We start from the raw sequence: 20,121 nt of genomic DNA on the forward strand, positions 1-20,121 counted from the left end.
GTGTGTGTTTTATGCACTGTATTAAATTTCGTTGATTGCATACAGTATATAATAATAATAATAATAAACAGATGTCCTGATTGGTTCAAAAATTAGGTCTAATTAGGATGAGCTCAGTTACCTACCTCCACATGTCAGGCCGAGTAGCGGGCACAGTGAGCGGTGGACCAAGATTATTAGGTTGTGGTGGAGGCTTGAGAGCATATCCCTCGTAGGCTAAACTTGAACCGTGAGATTGCTCTCCATGAATGTTGAGCATGGCCGCAGCAGGGGCGCTTAATGGATTCTCCTCCGCCTGGTAGTACTGCTTCCACGAGTTCTCTAGAACCAGTTGACCGCCGGCTAAAACCCCAAAAAAAAACAGCTATCGCGTCACTAACATGCAATGGTCAAGAAAAACTACTCTTAGTATTTGGACATCGACACAAGAAATCCATCTGATTAGCGGCAAGCGTATATAGCAAAATATTCGACAGCAAAGAGCACATTATAATTTTATATCTCAAAATTTCCAAGTAGATGTCAGATCTAAATGTGAACCAAGAATGGGTCTTTACACGTAAAGTTTGAGTCCTGGGTATACCCTATATACTAGAAGTGAAAAATTAAATTAGGAACATTTATTCAGGAGAACGTAACTTTCTACAAATATTTAATTTTGGAAACGCCTTCAATTGTGAGAACTATTACAGCTTCTAATAACAAAAAAGCAATTAGGGACGTAATGTTAGCCGTCTTTCTTGAGAGCTATACTCTACGTAGATGTATTAAGGAATGCTATGGTTGAACAGAATAAAAATAGAATGATATACCAAGCCTCTATTGTGGTCCTTACGAAACCACTCACCTGAATAGCGATAAAGCCGTATCAAACTGAATCTATTCTAACTAACAGGCCAGCATACCCCGATAAGCGGTAGGCTATTTTGGTCAAAATATTTTTATAAAAAAAAACTCTATTGTTATATAACGATATTATAACTGTCCTGCTTCTTATATTACCAACATAGTAGCGGAAGTGTACGTTATCCGGTGGTATCAAAAATCTGTTATATTTTGTCCTTTCAGAATATATTGTCGATTATCTGTGGAACAGTTATTATAGCAGTAAAGTGTTCAAAACCAGAAAGATATATAGCCATTATGAATTGGCCTTTCTTGGCTTAAAAATATATTAGGTTGTCAAAAAGTATTGGCCAATTTAAGCTAAAATTAAAGCAAACGTTTTTTTATATTTTGAAATAATATTACTAAACCAAATGTGTGCCATTTTAGTCGATGACCTTTGCCATTTTTTGGTAACATTATTGGTAATCCCAATAGAGCAGAACCTCCGTAATTCTTGAGAAAAGATTGTGGCAAGTAATTCTTGCCCCACTGAAGTTAAAATAACACCATTAAGCGAGTTGTGCGGATACCGAAAACATGATAGTTTTATAATTCAAAATCCAGGCTATACGCTACAAATTATTCTTGTGTGTAATCCACTTTTCATCATTCATGATCAACCGCTTTAGAATAGCTCGATTTTATTGCGTTTCTGAAGAATTCCGTAGTTGGAAATAAGATCGAGTAAATTCTCTTGCGGCAATTCGTGTAGCACCAAAACATCGAGTTTTTTGTGGTCTGTTTTCTTTAAATGATTTAAAAGTGTTTATTGGTGGAAATTGAGTACTTTGGCGACATTATGGCTACTCATATATCAATCTTGCTTAACTTTCATAATAATTTCATCAACTTTTTGCGTAATTGTTCGGCCACTACGAGAAGTATCTTTCGAAGAAGATCGATGTTTCCAGAATGAAAGCGGCAGAAGGACTTTGGGACCGTCTCTTCCGATAACGCGTCTTAAATAAAGACTACAATTTTGTTGGCCTAGGCAGCATTAAGAATAAGACAATCTGACCTTTATAGTAATAAAATAGTAGATACAGCAAATTTTTGTAGAAATTTTGCTTGTATTCAAGGCACTCTATCTTTGAATGAAGGCATTCCAACAAGTTAGCAGGTTCTCTACTGCTAAACACAGTTTGTAAACGACACCAAGACTGGCCCAACGCGACCTATATTACTCGCGATATGCAACTTTAGAAAGTAGAAAAACAATACTCTTTTTGACAACCCAATATATATATATATATATATATATATATATATATATATATACTGTACCAGAAAGACAGTATACGCATGGAAATTTTAGATTTCATGTTTGAGATATTAAGTAAGTTAGTCTTAATTATGGATAGTCTTATGTGTGAAATGTCAGATAAGATTTGACGCATCTTTAAACGAGCGGGTAATTCGGCACAAGCAGAACATGCGCACCTTACGACCAACCAGCATATGGCACTAAAACTGCAATTCTGCTGCGGTTGAAGCTGCCACATTACGTCTAAAAGTACAGTAGACAGATGATCCGTCTGTTCATCTTATGTCTTCCTTGAATACACACATATGAATGTCGCTACCCAAGAGCTGGCAGGTACGGATGCCAGTAGCTACTTGGCGCTCCAAGACGACCATTTCAATCAACAACACTGTTTAACAACAACTCAAGCACAAAACAGGTATGAATGAAGTTGAAGGAAGTGTCCAATAAATAAGAAGTGATTGGACATCAAAGTGAAGTTATCAGATCGAACATATATAGCCTTAGGCTGCGAGGCTGTATAACGTCGCCATGATTGCTAAAACTATAATAAGGAAAAGTGTGTACTGATACATTTCCTAGAGTGGACACCCGTAAATAATAATGTTTCTGTCAAGTACATGTGTTACTATAAAACGAATCAAAAACAGAGCATTGAAAAGAGCTATTGCATATTAGCTGGTAAAAATATTGTTACCGTGTGGACAGTCAGCCGTAAAGGCAATCGCCGTCAAGGGTTAAGAAGCTGAGCATTCTGTTTGGTTGCGTCACGTTAGTGGGTAAGCATTTTTTTTGTTAGATATTTCCACGGGTTATGACGGTAAATGATGACTGTGATTATTTCATGCGGATATCTTGGTTATAGCGATGGCTAAATAAACGTGATCGGTCTTTCAGTTGAGCTCCTCATTCAATGAATGCTTGGTAATGAAGAAAAAAAAGAAAATTTACTGAACTACGGTGGGTTTGGTGTCATTGGAAAATTTGATAGTAGACCTTGCCCAGCAGATTCTAGCAGCAAATCTCTAGCTCTAAACACATGATCTTGATAAAGTCTTAAAGCGATTGCTGACGTCTGTTGGACAGGACCTTAGAATGTTGTTTAGCTTCCTGTAAAAGAAGCATGAGACTCAACAGAAAGTAACGCTTAGACATTTACTGTTAATGTTACCTGAAAGTTAACTATGCCAAAGAAGAATTCGCCGCGCATGTTTTAACTTCCGAAAAGTATAGAAGAGATTGAGAAAAGCTACCCATTGCAGTGCCACATAAGCGGTATAAGATGCTTCTGACATAAATTGTCAACGAAAAATGAATAATTAATTTTCTCTTCGTCTATTACTCTGGTTACGTCTCTCTTAACATTATAACCAATAAGAGCTGGATCATCGAGAGTAATAAGATGTAAGAAGTTTCGGAGAATAATCTTGGAAAATGCTCTCTTTTAATGTGACTACAGGCATATGATATCCATGGCAGTTCTTCTTCGAAGTAAAAAATGATGTATTTATGATTGATTGGAAGTTTGGTTTTGCAACGAATGAGACTTCCACACAAGTTATACTAGTTGATTTTTTACAAATTTATATACAGGGAACCATAAAAAAGGCAGTCGAGTTTTTGTATGTATTTGCGCAACATCCACTTGACTATTACATTTGCATCTTAAGTGTCTCATTACAAAGCAACTTCTTCTTACATGATCCCTCACTCGTGGTAGCAATGTAACCATTTACCACTGTTATAAGGGCCAAATAAAAAAAATAGGTGGAAATGAAGGGTTGCGTGGTAGTACATATGTATGAACCAGGCAGACGCCAAGGATAGTTATCTTGTGTAGTTTAGATTTAGATATGACATGAGACGAATCGCCTGCTTTTATTTCATTGTGAAACTGATGAAAACAATGCGACAGATAAAACTGAGTAAATACCACTGAAGCAAAGAGGTTATAATTTTATTTTTACATTCTGTAATTATGCCACTAAGCATTACTTTAGAATTACTTTAGGCGGGTCTTGTTAGATTTGTCATCTATATGAGACTGCTGTATTCAAGTTCTTATTAAATAAATATATTCAGGCATTTGAGATTGCTTGAAATGAATCAGTTACGTAATACAAAAGTGCCGTAAAAAGCATAAAAAATAATTAACATATGTTAGAGAGCTTTGGTATGTCTTAAAAGAATGGCATTTTAAAGACCTGCATCTATATTTTGAGATGCGGATTTGTTAGAGTTTTTCTAACAGTAACAGGAATATAACGGTTTTTTTATCGAACGTTTTTCTTTTCTGCCGAAAATTTTATGGAGCTTCTACGCTTGAAGTACTGAGAGTTCTGAAAGTAATTGGGTCGTACACCTAGACAAGAGACATCTTTCATGGTAAATTTCAGCAAACATGCAGTATTCCTTTTACGCTGTATAGGATTTGAGACATGGAGAACACTGTATTAATTTTTTCATTAATATGTTGTAATGTATATAGAATCCTTAATGTATATAGTATCTACAATTTATATAATATCTTTTATTAGAACCAACTATGCAGCTTGAACAATTAACAAATGATATATGGAAGGGCGTCTATTAGGCGAACTGTCGAGAAACATACCGACGGGGATATGCGGAGTATTAGAGTGATTCTGAATTTGGAATTTCTGTAATAACGACTACTGTGGGCTGTGACTGTAACTGTAGTGGGTTGGTAGCGTCCTCTATAAGTAGTCTGTCGGTCTGCGGCTTTCTATCTGTCGCGACACCGCAATTGCCCACTGAAACCTCGAAGACCAACTTGAAGCTGTTCGGTGGCGAGCCAGACTACGATCGTTCGCCTTTTTCTAAACAGGTAGCAAGTGATCTTGGCCTGCTTGAAATAGTGGTCCAACTCTGGCAGCAGTAGTACAGCAACGACAATGATTTGCCGCCATCATCGCCACAACCATTAGTGGCGGCAACTGCAGCGAAACAGCGTTGACATTAGCAAAATCGAAACGAACATAACAACGGACAGATAAGATAGGCCATTTTTGGCCGCGTCTAGTGCCGCTGCCTCTGTCTGCTGACCTGCCGCTCCGATCTGCGGGTCTTCCGTTTGCAAACGACCGAAGCCTTGACGCAACAGAATGGCAGAATAGCACGTGCTCTCGTTCAACTTAAGGCAAAACAGCTACAAAGTATGGCACATTAAAAGAAAATATGAAAAGCTGCTTTAAACACGCAATGTTAAAGCTAATTTTGAGACCAAATTTCTCTCTTTCTCTCTCTCTATAATCGTGTTAAGCTCCGTAAACTTTACCAATCACTCCGGAACTAAATTAGCGAGACCAGTGGATGTGTATGTATTAGTCACACGATACATACATAAACAAAATCGATAAAATTATTAGCATAGAATAAAACGACTAAAAAAACGACTCATGTATCCTTAATCAAGAGGGAAACATCGACAACATTTATATATGAGTAAGCATGCGTAACATATATTATACATATAATTTCCATGTAATAAATGTGTGACTATTATTATTATAAATCGTATGTGGCTTTCATTGTAGTTAACGCATTCGGTGAGCACTATTTCGACGACACTTACTGTTCCACTAACGCGCCGATTGCTGTTTCCGAAGACTAGGAAATTACTTATCATGTTCAGTTTCTCCAGTTTTTAAAACTACCGAGTTGCGCAATTTACTGATTGGAGTACTTTTAACGGACTTACTGAATATCCATAACTATAAAGTATGCTGATGTGACTTTCAAGGTATATATCAAAACTCAGGTACAACCAAATATTTACACAACATGATATAAAACTCAATTCCCTAAACAGAAAACAATAATGTTAAAAATAGTGTTTAATGTTCGAAAAGCCTCAGTTTATCAAAATTTAAATTAGGATTTATAGAAACGCCTAAATAACTATAGATGGGTGAGAGCTTTAGAATCTATACAACGCCATATCAACTAGATAATACAAGTTCGTATTTAGCACTGATACCCTCGCAATATGCCTTTAGGAATTACTTCTTTAATAAAAAGAATAAAAATAGGCGCAGAAATGGATGATCACTGGGCATTTTCCTAGCAAATTGAAGGTTGTAAAGTCTTAAAATAAAGCGTTTCTAAAGGCCGTGAAACTGAAGTTTTGTTTTCTGTCGAAACACAGCGTTTAGTACTACGTCATATGTATTAACTGCGTTAATGTAATCCTATCCTACACTAAGTCATAGCAGTCATCATTTAACAACTCTTTTTGAAAAGCATACCCTATAATATGATCCACCATCACTTTTCAAACATCAGACACGCAATAGATTCTTGGGCCACAAGCCTGTAATATTCAACATCTGAGGTGAAGTTTCCCTTATGCAATAGCGTGACAATTACGCGACAAGAAGACTGAGATATTTTGGTTTCAATTTACTGAGTTTTAATATATAGTGTTTAAGTCAGTAAAGATCAATTCACTGGCGAGAATGTTTTTAATCGGCTGTCACCACTAGCTTATCGTACCTGAAGTTCTCGCAACTCATTTAATCGTTTAGTTGCACTTCTAAAAATTTTTTGAGCTACAAAACAAAGACGCTGTGTCTGAAATTTACGAGACAGATTATTTTGAATTAACTCGAGTTAATTTGTACATTGAGGCACTGATGTTTTTGAATGCTCCTACGCGAACTATTGGTGTGAAAAATAAGTGATGTGCATATTACAAATATAAATCAAATGTTCTAAATTGTATGCCTCTGTAATAAGTGAGAGGGTGTTATATACAAAAACTTAGTCAACGAGATCTGAATCGGAGGTTAGAATAAGATAAGGAAAAGACGATGTGCTGTCAATGAGTCGGGCGCATCTGTCAACCAGTTGTATCAAACCATGTATTAAACATGCATTTACAAGCACTGCTTCAATAGAACATCCTACATTATTGTTATCATTCCAGACAATGTCGATTAAAGTGTTTTTAGGTTATTATGAGAGTTGAATCTCAGGTCGAGTCAGAGATGGCGACGTATGAGCAACCTGCTTATTAAAAGATCAGTTTTTTCAATTGCTGTGATAACAGTATAAACAATGAGTGGCATCCAACTTGACTGTGCATTGATCTTAATAGATTCCATTGTTGTTTAAAGAGCAGTTGGGCAGGATCTGAAAGACTTTTGTATAGATGTAAGTTTCTTTGAAGATCCACTTTTTGGGCAAAAACTCCACGGACACGCATAATTATCGTTTAGGAATAGATCTGCATCGTGAACTGATGTAGTCAGCTTGAGATCATTACTCTATTAAGGTCACTTAATGAACAGAAAGCATTCGACGAGCGCTTGATTTGTAGATAAAAGAGACGTAAGAATACAAACCTTTAGAGCGACTGGAAGACAAAAAAGGTAGGTTATGCAAGATTTCTCACCAGTACATCTGTTCATGTATATGAAAATGTCTCTCTGGACCAGAGCATTAATCGGATGTCTGTTCACAAGTGGAGGAACAGAATGGATTAGAAAACCCCTAATCCACAGCAATGATTATGATCTTCCTTTTCGGTCAGTTGGATCTTACGAATACGGCTCTTCCTCGGGTTCATCAAGTAATCACTTTTAAAAGTAAACACGGAGATTCTTACCATTTGCTGTGACGGTAGGGAGCGTAGCGTTGGCCGTCTGTGAAGCTCCCTCTGGCATCACGAGAGCCATCCGGGGCAGCCGGCACGCATTGCCTAAAGACCTGACCACCTGCACACACTTTTTTAACACGGATTTTGTCACCAAATAAAAATCACTTTCTTTCACCAAACTACGTTCTATCGATCCAGTTGGTTTCAAGTCAATCTTGTGGTTTCTCTATTACATTAAATATTCGCTGTTGCAATAAGGCCAGTGCTATATTGTATATCGGGTGCTGCACGTAAAAGTTCACCAGACTTGGTATGCCGGATATAACGACTTTAATTAGTACGACTCTCCATATGGTAATTTTGTATGATTAGTCGAGCTGGAAAACCGCTAAAGCTGGGGCAGTTCCTGTTGTTCTCGATGAGTAGCGATGTCGAATCCCTGGAAACACCAATAGAAGGTCGTTTAAAGTTTGATTTAACAAATAAGAATTGAAAATGCATGTAATTTCTAAATCGAACAGGTCGACTGGCAGCACTTCGATGATTTTGGCAAATTGATCGTATCTTATGTAAGTGTCTTTGATGATAATTGTGTACACAAGCATTAGAATCTATTTGATGACTTCTATAGTTGAAATATGGTTGCTGAGGCATACAACCTATGAGTTGTCGAATGTACGACAAATGCACGTCAAAGATACCAGAACGACTGTGCAACTAATGAAGAACGACTTGGGGATCATCTCCGAGGACACACATGCAACTTTGGCAGAAATGTTTAAAGTTTTCTCCAGCACCCCACTTCTGAGCACAGGTGATCCCGCCAACCAGTCGCACAACATGGGAGAGGGCCATTTTTGAGAACAAAAATCCTACTGCTAGTTCTAGGTCCGACACTCAGTCCTACAGGCTTCTCTCCAATGCTTAACCATCGGGTACGTAGAGTGTATTTGAATTGAACATCCCATCCGCATTCTCTCGCTAAGCTGCAAGTTCTGTCTCCCCCTATCAATACCGTGATGGGACCGAGACGAACTCAAAATCACGATCATCCCATCAACGAGAACATCGATCATTTTCTGGCAAACGCATAGGCACAAAAATCGAACTCTACTGCCTGTTTGAGTAGATTGGCAGTCTTCAGTGGCAATGTGAAGTCCTTGAAAGTAGTGTCTGAAGCAGTCGATTAGATTTTTATTGGCAATCCATAATGATAGCTACTAAACATTTACGCTCTCGATTGGCCAAAAAGTGATGGGGATTTCTTTAGGAACGCCGACACGGACCCAGGACAACTTGATGCGAATATGTATTAAAGCTAGACAAGCGAAAACACTGAGAAGTCTACAAGTTTGGAGTCTGAAACAACCAATGAAACTATCAAAGAGGATACAAAAGAGATTACCATAATCCTTTAGAATATGGTGTTGAAAAGCACACAATTAGATATAACCGTATGTGTTGCACATTTTAAGTCAAGCAACTCTGATTTCCTTTGATAACCAAAGAGCAATAATCCATATCGTAATTATTAGTGGACAAAAAATCAAACGGAGTCAGTATGCCAACTACGCGTTTTATGTAATGAAGGGGATAATGTAAAACTACTTGGCCAAGCATGGTCGCGCAGATAAGCACATAAAACTAGAACTTATAAATGAGGAGTTTTCACCGTACGTTCACTACACCAAATTGCAAATAAAATGTAGCTACTAAATAGTTTAGCTTATGCAACATAAGCTATGTAGAACAACTTGGAACGGCACCTAAACTAAAAACAAATGACAACACTTTTTAATTAGGCCCGGTGAAGTGTTACTTTATCGGTCAGGTTATTGAAACTCGTGGAAAAATCGATGAGAAGCAATGATGACATGATTGTAACGCTAGTAAAAGTTTAAATAAATAATTGTGGGTTATTCATGGATAGATGGCAAACGTATCATATATTGGGCACTTAACTACTGTAAGTCGGTCTAATGGCCAGAATACTTGAATAGCCAATATTCAACAAATTCCGGCTGCAGAAAAACAGAAACTAAATCAGAGCAATCAATGGTGATGGCCACATCGTTAGAGCGTCTTCATTAATCATTCCGGTGAGCTCAATTGAGCTAAAAAAAAATTCTTCAGCACACGCGCGTTCCACTATTACCACTCTTATTTTTTTATCAGAACCATCAAAAGCAGGCAACTATATCGGATACCACAGAAGTCGGTATCAAAAGCATTAATCATTCAACTTTAAATTATACAGCCGATAACGGAGTACGGGAAAGAATCATGATTCTTAATTCAAGCGTGCTGGCGAATCCTTTACTCGAGATGAGTTTCTTTTTCTAGTTAGGGCTTATTGGTGGACAGATAATGTTTAGGCCGATTAGGGGGCCTTTTCAAATCTTCACCGTTCTCTTTGGGCTCCAAGCTAACTTAGTAGAACGTTGTGTATCCGTTCGCGACAATTCTGTAGAGTATTGGTTGGCACTGGTCAACAACATGAGTGACATAACTAGCCATAGCCAAACCGAGCTAAAGCTCTAGGCTATTGCTAGGACCTACCTCCGTGGCGCTTTCTAACCATTATCAGTACCACATTTTTGCCTCTTTTTCCTATGACAAAGCCCTGAAGCGCAATGAAGGTTTTTGGGAACAAAAATAGTATGGCACTAGAGCAAGATTTCGACTCTAAAGGACGCCATGGATACCACGCTCTTTTTGTGTTCTACAGTACTGAAGTTAAAAAAGAGGGTTGTGCTCTTCACTAATTCAGGCCGAAAGCATTAAGAGAATCATTGGAAATTGCTGGGGCATTTGTGCACTCCTTCGAGCTCTGTGTCGATCTCGATGCCTATGCACTTCAGTGAACAAGAAGATTAGGGGCAGCACTACTGCAGGTGCACCATCCTACGTTCTCCCTCCGACCTAATAGCTTTGCTGGTTGTGTAATCAATCAAGACAGCGTCATGAAAGGAAAATGGCGTGAGATCATTGAAGAGCGAACAATATTTTCTATATTTGTCAGTAGTCAATATCTATGGAAAGAAAAACCGATTGTTATGTTTTCCTTAACCTTAAGTGAAAAAGGTACTTAACTACTTAACGCTAATCATATTGCGTTTTTCTGTCGAAGTATATTGGAATTCTGTGGACTTATCGAAAGTCATGTATCAATCTACTTTTCCGCAAAGAAAAATAACTTCAACACTGAGTACTCCTATAGCGCTCTTATCATGTGTCAATTAATAAAAGGCATGATTTTTAGAATTGAGCAACACGAGTGCTTAATGCAACTACATTTTTTAAAGTAACTTAGATAAAATAACCAATGTCGTAACCGATTCCTAGAAATGAATCCTTTACATTCTCTCCTAACAGCACACAACAAAGATACTTACCTTGTTAGGCCTTGCATCTTAACCATAGAACATCATAGGTACAGGTATTCCTTTAAGTAGTTTCGTGCTTTAACTAAAATTTGAAGTGATAGCTGTTTACAGCAATTTGCTTTTGTAGCCGCTCTAGATCTATAACTTCTTTATGGGTAGGGAAAATTAGTATAGTTCTCATAAAGGATTAATTATCTAACTGCCGCAAATTGTATTGCGTGTGTGCATGAAACGCTTTTAAAATCGGTCGTATTTTGTCTCCGAATAAATCGATAGTGGGCAACTTTGGAAGCTTCTTTGGTCAATCTAGGAAGCAATTGTGGCATGACGATAAAATCTGGAAATTTCTCCTCAGGGCGACGCCATTCTTTCTCATGGTCTTTCTTCGATTAGTGGTAGATTTCCGCATTTTTGGTATTTGGATTATAATTCTGTTACACGTTATATGTGAAGTGCCAGTTTTGGCCAACAGAGCTTTTTGACTCCAAGCACTGTTTTCATGAAAAGTCTTCTCGATTGTGGCAACGCGTTCTTGTCCTTCGACTCATTTATTCGTTGGTATTCAGCACTCTAATTTCCGTTCTTGAAATGTTTGCACCATTCACTTCCGTGCTTTCACTTAAAGCTTCCTTGCTTGGTGTCTATACCAATCTTTAATTAATTTTCGCAGTGTATGTGTAAAAAACCACTGATTTTTAAAAAACCATTGATTTTTGAAGATAAAAAAATGTTTTCTCTACTTTGAACTGATCTATTATGGGGTAAATTGAGTCGATTTTTTGGAAGACTGGGCTATTTACCAACCAAATTTCATCTCCTTGAGGCGCGTAGTTCCAATGTTATTTAATTTTGAAATATGCCGGATTTGCTTGTAATAGCCTAATAATAGTTTTTCGATCATCGTTAAAATTCGTTGAGATCTTCCTGTTTGTTTGGCCCTCTCTTTTATTTCATAATTAACACTATAATAAGAACTTAAAAAAAAAGTAATTTTTTTTAAATGTCTTTTGAAATATTTGTGAACTTGAGAAAAATAGAGTAATTTGCAAGGCTTTTCATAAGCTGAGACAATCAAATAATTGAAGAAAAAGGGCCGCATTGTTTGTCAATGTTGTTCGCACCTTGTTTCCTTTCGGTCTAGTTCCTATTTCTGCATTGCCTGACATAACTACTTTGTGAATTACAGCGAGTTTGCTTGTCACAACTATTCAACTAGCATCTTTATTTAACTCAGTTCCTTGTTATTTCTGTCTATCTATATTTGTTACTCATTTTATTGTGTCAACTATCATTCATTAGCAGGTAGGGCCTCCCAAATACTTGTGATATCTGACCGTGCTTGTATTCTGTGTTTTTGTAGCCCTATTTAGGTATCCGTATTTCTAAAATTAGTTCTGCCAGATGCACTGTAAATATGACGACTAAAGCTCGTTACTTTCAAATTCATTTGAACTTCTGACGATACCCGTCGATTCTCATGAATCTTCTTCCTAAATGCTTTTCATCTAAAAGCCTTTGCTGCTCTTCTTTTCGCATCATCAGTTATGCATCATTTTTTACTGATTCTCGTCATTTTTACATTCCTAGGTAAAAGATTCTCTTGAGTGGACATTGGCGAACGACAGGATGTTAAATAGTAAATGCTTATATACGTGTCATACAAGTTTATACTCAGTAGGACATCATATTAGTTTATATTTAGAGGTTCTTTATTGGTCGGGGTTTCTCTTAAAAAACAAATGCGCATGAATCAGATATAGCTATCGAAATTCGCTGTAATTCTCATAATATTAATGCCAGTTTTCAACTGGCAATGCGTAAACGGATATTTATTAAATTTTCCTCAAATGCGTCGTTTCTTGGTTATAAATAAACTTATATTTGATTTCTAAATATTATGGCGATCACGACGCCTTGACAGTCATACAAGTACGACAATTACGTATGTAACAAATTCTTCCCTTAAATGCCTACTCTTAGAATCCATATAGAATTGTGCTATTATCAAGCAAACGATCCCGATATTTGTGTCTATAGATCTGCTATAAGGACGCTCTTGCCAGATCTCCTAAAGATATCTGCCTCCACAAAGTAGATAGATCGTTTGTCGGCGAATTGTCTTTTTGAAATCAAACGGAGCTTCAACGCTTTCTAGTTGACAGCAAAGCTTATACTTGTTGTGGGATACGGACTGTTAAACACGATCCCTAAAAAAGAATTCGATATTTTGCGATTCCTATTTATTTTTATGGTGTTTTAAGTAAGCAAAAGTGAACAATTTTATATTTTTTTTAAATATTACAACAGGTATAACGATACGAAGTTTGTAGCAAAGTAAAATCACTACAACAATATGCTAAGCGACATCTATTTCAAGATTAAAATTATAGACTTAACATTTTTGCGGGGCCAGCTGAACTTTATGATTGCAGGAAATGTACCTAATTAACAACATAATGGAGGATACCAGAATTTAATGGACGTATGATAACTGTGTAGTATTGTTTATCGTTTGTGAAGACATTCGACTCACTGCATACTGGTGTAATTCATGCTCAAATGGATTATATTTTTTCTGGCTCTGGGGGGTAAAGGCGAGTCTTACCTTAGTTCTTAGAGGACTTGCCATCGAAATAAAAACTACCCATATAAAAACTGCATTACGTAGATAACTCTTTTTGGGAATTCAGCCATCTTCTCACCTATCGCTGATCTCTTTGCAAAGTGCTTTGATGCTCGTATAATCGCACAAAGGTAATTTAGTTAGATCCGTAGGCATTACTGAGGTAACGATCTCAGTCTTCAAACAGCTTAAAACGATACTTTTTTTTTTATCGTAACAACGGTAGAATTATATATGTGGAGCTCTCCATGGCAAATACATACATCTATTTATTCTAGTTTATAGAAAATTAAAAAAATATCAAAGGACCCTAACTGTATTAGGAACTTAATACCAGCCAAACTGTTAATAAGCATTCACTTTTTGCAAGATATGTTACAATCTCTCGACAATTGAGATATCAGGGTTTCGTCGTCTTAAATGCGTTTTTTTTTAAATTTAATTTCAGTGGATAGCCTTTTTTTCTGCCGTTATTAATTTTTAAGAGAGATTCAAAGAAAAATTGTCATTCTTTTTCTGCCGCCAGTTTTGCTGCTGTGATGGGTAGATAAACTGCTTCACCCAGGATGTTCCTGTTCCATCTATTTTCACTTCACTTGATTCCTTTGAAAGGAAAGTGCGTGGTTTCTCTTTAGATCAACAATTACGTCTTCACTGGTGCAAACCAACTCAGTGCGGAACACCTGTGCCACCACAAAAGCCACTTCTAAGATTGTTTTTCAAATTGTATGAAAGTCTTTTCGTCTGTCATTATATGCTTAAGCATTAGCACTACGCTAAAGATAAGCAATGCCGGAGACGACGATTTGATCCCGAGAAATACTGCATCGTCAAAAGACACGCTTTGCAAATCTTTCATTTCTGAAGTAAATCAATGTCCTTTTTGGTGTCCATTTAAGTGTAATCAAGTAGTCATATAAACTCAAGTATTTAGACTTTCTAAACAAAGATATGGCTGCATGGTTTTCTGGTTACATTTAAATATATAATAGAAGGGATAGAAAGGTAGCGACGAATGATGACGAAATACTTACTTTTTTGACTTTTTTTTTAAGGCTTACGTGCAAACCCCCTATATATAATATAATAGGATATACGTGCATTCCTAATCACGTGTTTATGAAACATGTTTAGCTATTTGAATCATGGATAGCCAAAAGCAAAATCCCAAAAAGACACTTCTTCGTCGTCTTGTTTCTTATTTAAAAAAGGTGCAACTATCGCCAGGTTGGTTTCAGATCAACACACATAGAAAGGACATGGTATTAAAACACGAACATAAACGTTGTAGTCATGATTAAAAACATAATCATATTTATGAACTTCGCCAGAGACCGTCTTAATAAGGGACTGTTCTTCAACAACAATAACATCGATAACAGCTGGGAAGCGATGGGAATCTTCTCTAACTCTACCAGGATGAAGGTGACGAAGACAGTGAAGCTACGGTAACGTAATGAAGAAGCGCCACTGAACGAGAACTAGACAGCCAAACAGCAAGAAGAATGAAATGCCCAAGAGGGGAGAGAGGGTAAATGTAAAACAAGAGAATAGAGCAGGAAAGGCGGAAAAATGCGAGCATAACTACGAAATGGAAACGCGAAGACTCTTTGACAACAGCACTAGTAGTATACAACAGAAAAGTCAATAGCGAATGTCAGATTAGCGATGTATTTAGGTATATGTCTTTGCTGATACTGTCTTTTCAGTTGACTTAGTAGTAGTTTGTTTATAGTTCATACGGATTTTAACTGGACACAACCAGGCAATACACTTTTTTTGAGTTTTTCTAGGTTCCGACAAAAGTCATACTTATCTGAAGCGAGCCGTGAAATTATCCTATCAAAGTATTAGAAATGTGGTAGTCACAAGACCTCACACCATAAAAACATCTAAAACAGACGTTTACAATTAATTGTTGCATTTATGTTATTGATTGCAGAGGTATTCAGGTATGTATGTGGAATTTATAATGTACATAATTGCAATGAAAAGACATACGCTTAAGAGTTTGACTACTGTCCCCTATTTAAATCTGGCTGAGCAGAAGCGAACTGCAAAAATAGTGCAACTCCTATATATCTTTAAATTTATTAGTATTATATGTTCGATAGGTTCACGTTTGGCGAAAAAATTCCGAATCGGACCACATATAAACCACTTTTCAGTGCCTGTTCTTAATTTTCCTGGTAACCTTTCGTGGGAGGCATTGTCTCTGAAGTCTGCTCAAGGTTTACAGGTTAGGTCTGTCAGGTGCTTCCGAACAAGCTTGCAATGGTGAAAACGCCTCTGTGACCCTAATGTACAAACCTCTTGTCAGTGTGCTCTCGTATCACAGACGTTTCTTCTCCACTTCCACAAGAAATAACGAGGTCAATGTGTGGGCCAGAATAACGTTAGCTTGACGAGAAAAACAGTAGTTTCCATTTAGTACACAATTTATATTCCGGTTTTGGCGAACAGGCACTTACTAGCATAGAGCCGTCACTGGTATCTTAATAGCAACAGTAGCAGCAAGAAAAGCAGCTGACAGTAGAAGTCGTGCCCGCGAGTCGCTGCTCTTGATGGTGATGCTGTAGCCACTGTAAACGTATAGCGCTTCGCACACTTTTTCCCTCCTTCTGTTTCGTCTCATATTCTTATTCGTTTGCTTATTATTCGACTTCTACATTTCTTATGACAGCAACGACATTAACAACAACTTCATACACTTTGCCGCTTACTCTGCAGGATAATCGTAGCGCGTCAATATTTTGAAGAAGAACCGAATTGCTTTTCCCCTTCACTTATGTCAACATCAAGGCACTCACGCTTTAAACGAAGAGAAAAGGCACAATTTAGATGAAAAGGACATTCTTTGAGCATACTGTACGTAATAATATCAGTAATATTATTGCGAACGCTACGATGTTGTATCTTCTAATTACCTCAGGGCAGTGTCAAAGTGATGCAAGCAGAAGATATACGAATGGTAACCGCCATATTGACCGCCACTGTTCTATATATGTTCGTGTGTATTTGTTCTTCACTTTTTGTTAAGCACATTATTTATTTAGTTTTCCATTAAACATTTGCTTAAATTATACCACATCGTTAACAGTATGCCACGTTGTTTCTAACACAAATTTTTAAAAAATACCATTAATGAACGTATGGTCGTAAAACTCGATCAACTAAAAAATAGCTACGGGGTGTCATCTATGCACGAGGGTGAAAAAGGGCCAGAGGCCGGATCAATAGTTCGGGTCGCCAGCGTATTCATCTGTTGTTATAACTGACCCTAAACTTACATGTAGTCTGCCCGATAATGGGTGTTATTTTATGAACAAGCATCGCTGACCGTCAGACGACCAAAACTATCATGAACTAATCGATAGCTGAATATTCCTCTGACGTTGTTTTATTTCCATTCTTAGACTGTCTTCTAAGGACATACATAACAATAATAAACGAACGTGAATACACCTAAATACAAGCTTCAGCTACTAACGGCAAAAATAATACAGTGAAACGTGTCACTAATGTTTATCGCAATTTTTGTGACAAAAATATTATTGTTGCGAATAGTAATTTATTTGTGACGAAAAGTAATAGTATTTGTAATGAGATCACTGACATGTAAGATAAATATGCAAATGTATTCCTTTCTAAAAGCATGAACCCTATTTTTTTAAACGCCCAGCTTATGTATCATAGGTCTATCAGCTTAAACCCTTCCGTTAAACCGAAGAGCACATAGCCATTCGTGTCATTATAACAAATATAAGCGGTTGCGACAGCAATTACTACAACTATAATCGTCGGATAAGAAGCTATGATTGCTAATCTCTATAAAAAAAAAAAGTACCACGCTGCATCGTTAGCTCACAAGCATGAGTAGTTTCTAGAGGTAGTTCAACTCAATAAAACCCATTTAGTTGGCCCATAAGCAATGTAGTATCAATTGATTGTGGACAGGCACTATCTATCTAGTCTGTTCGCTGATCTCTCCGCGGCTTGTAATCCATAGTCAAAGACTAGTACTACTACTACAAGGGCGCATTTATTGAGTGGCAGCAAATAGTGTTTAACGAGTCGATCGCTTGCGGTAATTCGTCGACTCCGTGCTGCCGTTTCTTCTGATACCTAACCACACAATCAGCCTCCCTGATTCCGGGGAGTGTCCGTGTTACGTCCCTATTGTCTATCTATATTTGATGTGCTATGAATATTTGCGGAGCATACACCCAAGAGGGTATTTGTGTATGTATGTGCACGAGTATGGATCGTTGCTCTTGATAGACTGCGGTGCTTATAAAAATCCGGCCAAACATTGGCATCGACTATAAATGAGCATCGAAGCATTCAACCAATATATCGGTAATTGTGCAAAAACACCTCCCCGCACACACACATGCACACACAACCCTACACGCAACTTTCTCTCGGACCCGCTCATGAGATTTTTCTCTCATTGCCTGTCTTTGCCTCTTTCTCGCGCTGGCGTCCGTTCGTCGTTGTTCTGTCTCCGGTTCACAAGTTCTCACTCGGATTTTCTTTTTCTTTGTTTCTTGCTCTTCATGATCATCGTTGTCGGTCCAACAGTCCCAAAGTTGCTGATGCAGTTCGCTTTTGGTACCAGTAGAAAACTAGACAGACTCGTCGAAAGACTGGTCGAGGGAGTAGACCCCCAGGCAGTAGCTCGACTGATGTCGTCTATGTGGAACTCGGCGGGGCATCCAAAGCGCATCAAGTTAGGGTTTTTGGCGAAGTCTAGGACAACAACAGCAACGGACATATCTTTAACATTAGCCACATATTATGCGTGGCAGCCCTGCTTGTGGTGTTGATAAGGGCCTAGGAAACTTTGGGCCTATTTGGCATCGTTCGCCCTCGTAAGGCTCTCACGGACATCTCGTTTTAGGATGGACCGGACTCCAAAAATGTTCCCAAATATCTGACCATATCTAACAGCAAAGGGGTGTGGATATGTAGTTGTTCATACGAATATAGAGTGTCTCCCAAGAGAACGACTGTTCAATGCTACTCGAACATGCTATTTTCGGTCTCTATGATCTACCACGGAGATAAACGTCAGAAGAGGAGTTGAATTTTATCGAAAGACGAGTAGACGGTAAGAGAGAAGTGCATAAAGACTCATTGACTGGCCGTTGGACAAATAAAATCCAAATAAACGGCGCGATTCTACGATAGTTGTGGGTGACAAGATTGGGTAGCAGAGATTTAGATTTGAAAAACTGCAACAAAATTTTCAGCATAAGGCGTGTTAGGTTAGTATGTAACAGCTAAGTCCCAGATTAGGGTTGCAATTGGAGCGCTTTTTAGAAAAAAACAGCCCATCGTTTTATCTTACGAGCACTTGTCTATCCATTTTCATTGCAAAACATGGTGTGCCAAATATATATATATATCTACATATATATTCGACCACTCAACTATGCTTCGTATGTTCTCTGTGTTACGCTCCGCAGGCATTATCACGTAAACATATAACACCGCACTTGTATCATATCATTTTGTCAATTCTTGTACATTAGTTTTTGATTCTTCTAAGATCCTTTTAATTATATTACTACTATACATCTCATGCGAAGTAAGAGCACAATTAAGTATATTAGTGTTTTGAGTTTCTATTGATCAACAAGTAAACTTTGTTACCTTAGAGTGGTAGTTCATTGCAAAACGCCATTCTTCAAGAAAGAGCACCTTATTTTAATATACTTTAGTTACTGAATTTAATTAAATATGCAGCTTATGAAGTCTTATTAAGTATTGAAAACGTAATGCAAAATCAGCGCAGCTAGTAAAAATGCTCTTTTGTTCAAAACTTAAACGGACGTCATAGAAGTGTCGCGAACGAAGTTATCATATGGCTGCATTATTAAATAATTGTGTTTCACTATTTACTGTCACTCCATCCAGTCGTCATTATACTTCTGTTCTTTATGAATTTTAATTTAGTAAAACAATAGACCTTGGAATATATGTAAATCATCGTCAAGCACTTTGGTTCTCAAATTTAATAATGAGTTGCGCAATGAGTTTTTTTCTTAATCATTCACATGGATTGTTCGAACAAACTATGCTCAGATTATTAAGAAAGGACAGTAATCACAGAAATTTTTTACTACCGACATGTATTTATGAACGATGGTCTTTATGTTACCATGGTTGTGTTAAGCAAAGCAAGGTTACAACTTGACAATTGGCTAAGGTTAAGAGCGAGGTCACTCGTGAAACAAAATATAACTGTATGTCTATACGACGTTGGTAAAACAGCGCAGTGTGCCGACCAATACGATCGCTTTTAGATTCGTGATCGACTACGAGTCGCTGCTTA

The 20,121-nt window shown here is 37.5% G+C and overlaps 1 protein-coding gene and 1 long non-coding RNA gene across 5 annotated transcripts in view; one reads left to right on the forward strand and one right to left on the reverse strand.

Moving 5' to 3' along the window:
• The window catches only part of grh (grainy head), a 65,013-nt gene that overhangs the window by 22,039 nt on the left and 22,853 nt on the right, over positions 1-20,121 (reverse strand). For 3 of the 4 annotated variants that reach the window (XM_022838352.2, XM_086969564.1, XM_086969563.1), the window contains exons 2-3: positions 7,782-8,211; positions 126-342 (exon numbers count right to left, since the gene is read on the reverse strand). In XM_022838352.2, coding sequence (XP_022694087.1) covers positions 126-342; positions 7,782-7,851 — 287 coding nt within the window. In that variant the 5' untranslated portion in view covers positions 7,852-8,211. Of the gene's footprint in view, positions 1-125; positions 343-7,781; positions 8,212-20,121 lie in introns of those variants that run through there. The other variant, XM_022838355.2, reaches the window with a different exon arrangement.
• LOC111263354 (uncharacterized) overlaps positions 2,416-20,121 on the forward strand; it is a 37,963-nt gene continuing 20,257 nt past the window's right edge. The window contains exon 1 of the long non-coding RNA XR_002682170.2: positions 2,416-2,931. This is a non-coding gene — a long non-coding RNA (uncharacterized LOC111263354). The remainder of the gene's footprint in view (positions 2,932-20,121) is intronic.

The sequence above is a fragment of the Varroa jacobsoni genome, unplaced genomic scaffold (assembly GCF_002532875.2).
Source record: "Varroa jacobsoni isolate VJ856 unplaced genomic scaffold, vjacob_1.0 scaffold_759, whole genome shotgun sequence".
Lineage (NCBI taxonomy): Eukaryota > Metazoa > Arthropoda > Arachnida > Mesostigmata > Varroidae > Varroa > Varroa jacobsoni.